General features: G+C 43.3%; 1 protein-coding gene across 1 annotated transcript; it reads right to left on the bottom strand.

Moving 5' to 3' along the window:
- Positions 1 to 1,328: 1,328 nt before the first annotated feature.
- On the bottom strand, positions 1,329 to 7,422 carry LOC146661261 (uncharacterized). The gene is made up of 8 exons (XM_085421375.1): positions 7,315 to 7,422; positions 5,189 to 5,322; positions 4,867 to 4,963; positions 4,131 to 4,724; positions 2,485 to 2,690; positions 2,113 to 2,230; positions 1,662 to 1,830; positions 1,329 to 1,554 (listed from the first exon to the last, which is right to left on the bottom strand). Exons 4-8 carry the CDS (start codon positions 4,695 to 4,697, stop codon positions 1,541 to 1,543), a joined length of 1,074 nt encoding a protein of 357 aa, XP_085277501.1. The 5' UTR covers positions 4,698 to 4,724; positions 4,867 to 4,963; positions 5,189 to 5,322; positions 7,315 to 7,422; the 3' UTR covers positions 1,329 to 1,540.

Below are 7,422 nucleotides of genomic sequence, written 5' to 3'. Positions count from 1 at the left end.
TAAAAGTGTTTTCTGAAATGTTATTTTGTTGTTGATATTGTAAATGTGATTTGCACTTCCCAGCCACCGTACAAATGATCACTGCAGCATTACTGAGAGTTAAAAACTGTCTAAATTCTTTCATCTGTAACAAAATGATCAGCGTTCTGCTCTACCAGGTGTAACAGTTAAGTTTAACATCCAGGCATCCATGAAAACAGAATTTATGATATTTAACGGAGTTAGAAGTTAGCAGGAAGTTACTGATACTGGGAGACACTGGGAAGGATGGGATACTTTAAGTAGTGCAAAGCTAGAAAAGGAAGACAGTCTGTGCTCACATCCTGAAGTCCAGTCAACTAACTGCTGTTTTTTATTTTAAATATATTTCAGTTAAGTTTCCTCTGAGCAGCACATTTATTTAGCATTTAAATAAATACTGCTTTATGTTTGAGACAACACCACATACATCTAGTGACACTTCACTGCCAGGCTGTTAGCTGACCATCACATGTGTTGCACTCAAATGCTGCAAAACCCATTTAAATAAAAAAATCACACTGAACTGTTTTATTACAATAACTTTAGTGTATTTAATGAAGCCATGCATGTTTGTCTCTGAGCTACAGCGACTTGAAGAAGATGCAGGTGAGAGTGAACATGTGCGATCCTGAATAACTCCACAGGTTCACGAGATCCTCACATGAAATATGCAGGACTGAGAAACACATTTGACCTGATCAGCAGCAGGATGTTCGTCTGTAAACAGATGATCAGGTAAATTCAAAGCTGTGAACATCACGTGGAACAAAAGCTGGAACTCATCAAAATACAATGAACAGAAACAGTGTTTAAGTGGAAACTGCATGAAGGCACAGCTGAGTGAGTTTTCAAAGAAATGATGGTTTAAATTAGGAACCGTGCGGGTGTAACACCCTCTCTGACCACAGGGTGGCGCTGTTACACGTCACATTGATAGAATCAGGAGTAGATGGTCGTTCGAAGCACTTTTAGTGACACGTTGGACTGATTTAACAAAGACAGCAACAAATGATCTGATGTGAAAAGCTTCAGGTGTGTGAAGAGTGAGGAGGAGGAGCAGCGAAGGCACCTGAACACCACAGAAAACACCCAAAATATTCAAAACAACTTTATTGTCCACTTTTTGTGTGTAATTAGTCTTTGATTCAGTCACATGAACACATCACACGCAGACAGGACAGAGTGCAGTGAAACACATGATCACATGTTTATGTTTTATCTGTCTTTGAGGGAGGTCTGGGCCTCTTTGCTTAGGCTGCTGCCCCCGCGACCCGGCCCCGGACAAAGCGGATGAGGATGGATGGATGTCTTTGGTCCTTTGCTGTGCACTTTGGAAATTCATGTAATAAACCTTTAATAAACTAATGGAATAAAAAAGTCACATCAAAGAGTTTTTCTGTGTTCGTTCCTCTCGGCTGCTGCCTTCTGTGTAACCTCCACCATGGTTCACTGTGCAGCCGGTGATGCTGCAGTCGCTCAGGAAAAGGAGAATAAAGGTGGAGAAACTCCACAGACAGCCTCACTCTGTAGAGCCTGTTGATGAAGAAGGTTAATCAGGAGACGTTTACAGCTCACAGCTCATCGGCTGTGTCAGGAGGTGAAGCAGGAAGTCAGCCTGTTATTGATTATTGATTTATTACCTCTGATTCTCTGCTGGAGTGAAACCTCCTTCTTCAGTGGCCACAAACGAGTGACGAGGCTTTGAGCATCCTGGTAATGTTGAAAGTCAGAATTAGGTGTGACTGTCACAGCGTCACACTCGCAGAACGTGAGGTTCTTTCTCAGATCATCAGAATCAAACTTCAGCACCTGGAAAAGAAAATGAACAGAGAGAAAAAGACGAGCAACAGTTTTACACAAAAAACCTACAAAATGAAACTCAAACACAACTGAAACGTTTAGTTTATTTACAGTAAACATGTTCATTTATTCATCAAACCTCCAAACACACCAGCTCTGGCAGAAACACACAAAGACCAAAAACTCAGAAAGACAAGAATCAAAAAGCTTCCTCCAGCTTTACGATGATTAAACACAATAATGTTGCTGATGTTTCTGCAGGTGTGTGAGGAGGAGGAGCAGTGAAGGTACCTGTCCTCCCGCCACATGCAGGGCGATGGCGACGTGGTCCCAAACATAAAACTGAGGTTGCTCATTCACCTCCTCAGCATCCATCAGGTTTTCCTCACGTCTTTCAATCAGCTCATATCTGAGAGGAAGCAGCGTCTGAATCAGCTGACAGTGTCAAAGGTCACGTGCTGGGTCATTACTCTGCCCTAATCTTAGAAATATGGTGTCTAACCAGATTCTTACTCTGGATGGCATTACCTCGGCCTCCAGTAACACTGTGAGGAACCTCGGAGTCAGTTTTAGATTGAATGTGTGTGTGTGTGTGTGTGTGTGTGTGTGTGTGTGTGTGTGTGTGTGTGTGTGTGTGTGTGTGTGGTAACATCTGTGTCTTACTTGTGTGTCTCACACATGGCCTCGGGCCTCCAGGTAAAGTGTCCGTCCCTGTAAGCACAGATGTTGCTGGGCTCGTCGGGCAGGACGGGATACTTGGTGAAGCGCTCGCCATCGTGCGGGCTGTGCACCAGCACAGTGTACATCACTTCCTGTTTGTACAGGGAAGTCTTGAAGACCCGCATGACGGGCGCAGCGCGAAAGCAAAACTGAGAGAACAAAACTGGTTTAGGTGGACGTCTCACTGACTGTGAATCAGTAACTCGAGACATGAGCAGTGAGAGGTCGAGGTAGACAGACACAGCTGGTTAGAGTAGAGAGACTGAAGTCCCCGGCTTACCTCTCAGTGCATCTGAGGGTAGAAAGGCCTGACGTCCTGTCTTATATGTTTGAAACCATACAGAAACAGAGCTTAGCTTGGTGTGCTTTTGCTAATAAATCATCTTCATTCTTAATCAAAGATTGAACCATAAGTTTGATGAATATGTTTAGTTTGATGAGAGAACATGTCTGTTCTAATCTGTGGATGTTGTGCGTGTAAATGTGATCCAGCAGGTGTGACTGCAGGAATGTGAAAGATAAGAAATGCGTCTCCATCATAATACATGTAGTAAAAGTAAAAGTAATGGTACTGAGTGTTAAACAGATTCATGTGTGATTCTGCTGATAATTAATCTTAATTGCTTAATACTGATCAGACTATACCAGGTAAATTAAAAATGAGCAAGTTTAGTTTAAATAATAAAAACAATAAGAAAATGTGATCAATGAAATGATTCAAAGACAGGCCTCGCACTGAAAGGCTGTGCAGGGTTACTTCCTCTCACGCCTGCATCCTCTGAAGGTTCAGCCTGGGTAGCTCACAGTCACAAATTACAGCAAGTTATGTCAGAGGGGCAGCAGCCACCCAAGACTGTGGGCTTCAAACGGTATTTTTTTTGCGTTTTCTCGGCTCATTTTTGCCGTGTTAAAGAATCAAGAAGACTTCAACCCAGCACCAAACACAGTGCATCTTTGGATCCAGCTGTGCTCTTCTTCCCAGCCTCTCTCCTCCAAACATCAGAACAAATTCAGCGTTAGCTCAGAGCACGTTAGTGCTTTGACTGATTAATATTCTGACTGTTTTGTTATTTTATTCTGCCTTTTCTTTGCTCCTGCTAAATTGTTTTAATGAAATATGCTGCAAATTAAACTGTGCAAATGTCCTTTTTACCCCTTTGTGAAACAGTAAAGGTCAAATAAATGGCTCTTACAGGATCCTCCAGCCCTTTAAAAGTAACAGAGCCATGAAATTTAAGCCAGTTAGTTACCAAATGCACCGACCTAGAGGGGAGCTGTTGTTAACAGGTGTGGTTGGTTAGTTACTCAGGACCCTGGGAGTCCTGGTGGGTCAACACCTGAAGTGGGGATTAGGACAGAGCTGATCCAGGGTGGTGGCCCCACAGATCGACAGTATCAGGTCATCATTGGTCACGTGACTTTTGTCTTTGCAGTTTGCTCTCTTCCAGTCTGATGTGATGGACGGACTGAGCAGTTTAAAAACATTTTTCCTTTAGCAAACTCAGAGTGCCACATGAAAGTTTGTCTCCTGCGATAAAACAGCATTAAGCTCTTCTGTAAGTGTTCATTTAAACTGAAGGAGTCCGTACCTGCTTGCTGTAGGCCTCCAGCACCTCCTCCACCCTGAAGGTGAAGCGGTACGATCCATACCTGGACTTCTCACTGAAGGCTGGAGAGGAGGCGAACTTCCACAGGAACCTCTGCTGCCTCCGGGCCTGCTCCTCGGTCCGGTTTGGGAAGGCCTCCTCCAGGAGCCTCCTCTCAGCTGATTGGATCTCCTCTGGTGCCACAGCCAGACTCCACCACACCAGGGACAGTCTGTCTGGATCCTCTGAGCCGCTGTTTGGATCCTTGAAGCCTCTGTCATTCTTGATCTCTTCTAATTTGTATGTGTCGTGTTTCAGATGAAACACGTGAAGCTCCGGCCGAGGGTATGGACGCATGTTTTTATGAAGGTACTGGTTTCCAAAACCATATGTCCGTGCTTCCTGTTTCAAGTCTTCCAGCCTTAAATGCTGACTTTCTATAAAATGTTCATCAAATCCTCTGCTGTTGGTTTGTTTCTGCATGATCAGGTGAAGGATCCAGATCAGAAACACCAGTGAACAGTCCAGACTGTCAGTGTCACTCTGTGCTGACGGGGAGAGGAGGCACATGCGCCCAGACGCCCATCAGCTGGTTATCTGGAAATAAAAGTTAATCTTTCAACACACACACAATAAATTAAAGTCCTGTTAAAGTAATCAGCATGATCAGCACTGGTGTGAGTCACTGGGTAAGACTTTTTAAAGCACCCAGGGGTGATTACTAATTATAGGAACTCACATACAGGAGCCTGAGAACTTTGTCACAGCTGGATCCAGGAGGCAGACGCGCTTTCTAAGTTTGATGATTAGGCTGAAGACTTTCCTCTTTGATAAAGCTGGAAACACAGACAGTATGATTAGGAAAGTGACCCTGTCACAGCAGCAAAAAGAGGAAAAACATCTCTCAATAAAACCAAAGAAAGACACAAAGAAAGTTGCTCAGCTATTAGCTGAGATCCACAGAGTCCACGCTGCTGTGCAGAGGTGAGGAGCTCTCAGTGTGTTTGATTTGATCTATAAGGAGAAACAAGCGCTCAAAACCTTTAGGCAAGTACACACACCTGCAGGGATAGTAGCTGCCACCCTCAGCTTGACACCTGTGACACGACCTTTCACGACAAATGGTGCGTCTCCGTAGTGTCGTGGAAAGGTCCCCGGTTCGAAACCGGGCGGAAACATTTCTTCCCTTTTTTTTCTGAAATGACAACAACAGCCGCAGGAGTTTCATGTTTCCTGAAACAACATTATTTCCCTTGTTTCTGACGCCTCAGTATCTTTATGTAACCTGTCCAATGAATATGATTAGAAAACGAGCGCAGGACGAATGAGGACAGATCACATATGAAGGCTCAGGTGTGGGTTTGTGAGTGTCACAGGTATGTTTATGTAACCCATGGTTATTTTATTGCCAATTCTATTCTGTTTTATTTTAATTTGAAGTGTTACTGTTCTGTTAAATGCTGAGTTTTCCCATGTACCGTGAATGCACCATAACGCGTGCGTGGTGACTTTCTTTCACTGCATCCGCCTGCACGGAGCTAGATGCGCAAAGCTGTGTGGATATTCAGTCCTGTAACGTGTTGCGCTACGGAATTAATGTTTCTATGAAGAATATCCTGGCTGGTTTTTTTATGTGGTAGAAATCTGCTGCAAGGACCGAGCGGTGCCATCTAAGGACTGGATGCCACTGGAGGTGCCTAGAAAGGACGTTCTCAATCTGAAGGCCACCTGTTTTCTTGGAGGGTGGTAGGATACAACGATTTGCAATTTTTTTTGGATTAACGTTTTTTTTCTGAGATCTCAGGACACTTTATGTTGTTACTTTTTTCTTTTTTTTGGGTCAGATCTGATTCCACTTAACATCAAAAAAAGCAAACCAGTGACTAAAGACAATTAACACTTACTAAGAACACTGAATACTAAGTGCACTGAACTGAAAGGGACAGCCTACCTGATACATTTATGGACACTTTAAGTGATATATTGTACATTGTTGAGATTTACATGTTTGAATTGATTTAAATGTTTTGTTCATGTCTATGTTTCGGACCATTTAAATGTTGAATACATTCAAATCACTTTTCTCCCTTTAAGTTGTTGTCAGTGTCTCATTCTGAGTGGAGGGATATTCCTTCTTTAAGTTGAGTTACCACTGCCAGTCTCCTTACGATCCTAACTGAACCCAACAAGAGTAGATCCCCAAATATTGTTTTTTTTCCTTGACTTTGTATGACAGATTACTGTGGATTTGACTGATTTTGGACTACTCAGTTAAAAAGGGTGACATTTACGTTCTATGGCAGCGGTCCCCAACCCCCGGGCCTCGGACCGGTACCGGTCCGTGAGTCGTTTGGTACCGGGCCGCGGGAGTTGAGGCTCAGGTGTGAAATGTTTGGTTTTCAGGGTTTTTATCGGTTTTCAGCGTTATTTTGTTATCGTTTTATCGTTAACTCGGTTTCCCTGGGTCTGTTCACATGTGTTATGAATAAATTGTCTTTTTTTCGGTACCGGTGCTAGTTTTATTTTGTTGTATTTATCCGGGACACCTTAAAGGCCGGTCCGTGAAAATATAAATAAAAAACCGGTCCGTGGCGCAGAAAAGGTTGGAGACCGCTGATCTATGGTAAATATCAAAGTAACAGTGAAACAGCGACAGCGTTAGTATCCCTCCCCCTGTCACACCGGGGACAACTTTTTTTAAAAAGCACTCACTTATTGACTTCGTGCATGCTTGCAAAAAACTTTACTGCAAACCCACTCAAAGACTAATACAAAGTATTAACAACTCTGTGTGGTGTTTACTGATTAAACTATTCACGGCACCTCACACAAAGGTTTCCTGGCGCAGGCCCAGGGGGATTTGTGTCCTCCCAGTAAGAACTTTCTGCTTTAACAGTCTAACACACATCCCGAGTACTCGGGACTTGGACTTGGACTTCAGTGATCACTGAAGTCCAAACACTTATTTTTATTATACTTTCTTCCCAACAGGCCTTTTATTCCTTGTGATCTCGTTGCTCGTCGTCAAAGTAATGGATGTAATTTAATTACTCGCCAGAAAGTCATTTGTTTCTCTATCATTAGGTGAAACTCGCTGTTACATAATTACCAGTTAACAGTACAAACCTGAGGCCACACACACCAACACAAACAAAGTTTTCCTTTATTATCATCAGTGTTTGCTCACCTACGAACACAACAGCTGAACGCAGCTCTGCTCCTTCCATGCGGTAAAAACCAAAGTAACGTCCGTGTCTCCTCTCCTCAACATCTGTAAACAGCTCCACCATTTTCC

The sequence above is a fragment of the Rhamphochromis longiceps genome, linkage group LG10 (assembly GCF_057381845.1).
Source record: "Rhamphochromis longiceps isolate RC_006_pf linkage group LG10, R_longiceps_female_GT1.1, whole genome shotgun sequence".
Lineage (NCBI taxonomy): Eukaryota > Metazoa > Chordata > Actinopteri > Cichliformes > Cichlidae > Rhamphochromis > Rhamphochromis longiceps.
This window is presented reverse-complemented; position numbering and strand designations above follow the sequence as displayed.

Bases quoted from the DNA above. Each gene is read 5' to 3' on its own strand.
- LOC146661261 (XM_085421375.1), bottom strand. From the start codon at position 4,697: ATGTGCCTCCTCTCCCCGTCAGCACAGAGTGACACTGACAGTCTGGAC. The intron at 2,691-4,130 runs GTACGGACTCCT...TTGTTCTCTCAG, and splicing joins TGGAGGCCTACAGCAAGCAG to TTTTGCTTTCGCGCTGCGCC. The intron at 1,831-2,112 runs GTACCTTCACTG...TTTCTTTTCCAG, and splicing joins TGCATGTGGCGGGAGGACAG to GTGCTGAAGTTTGATTCTGA.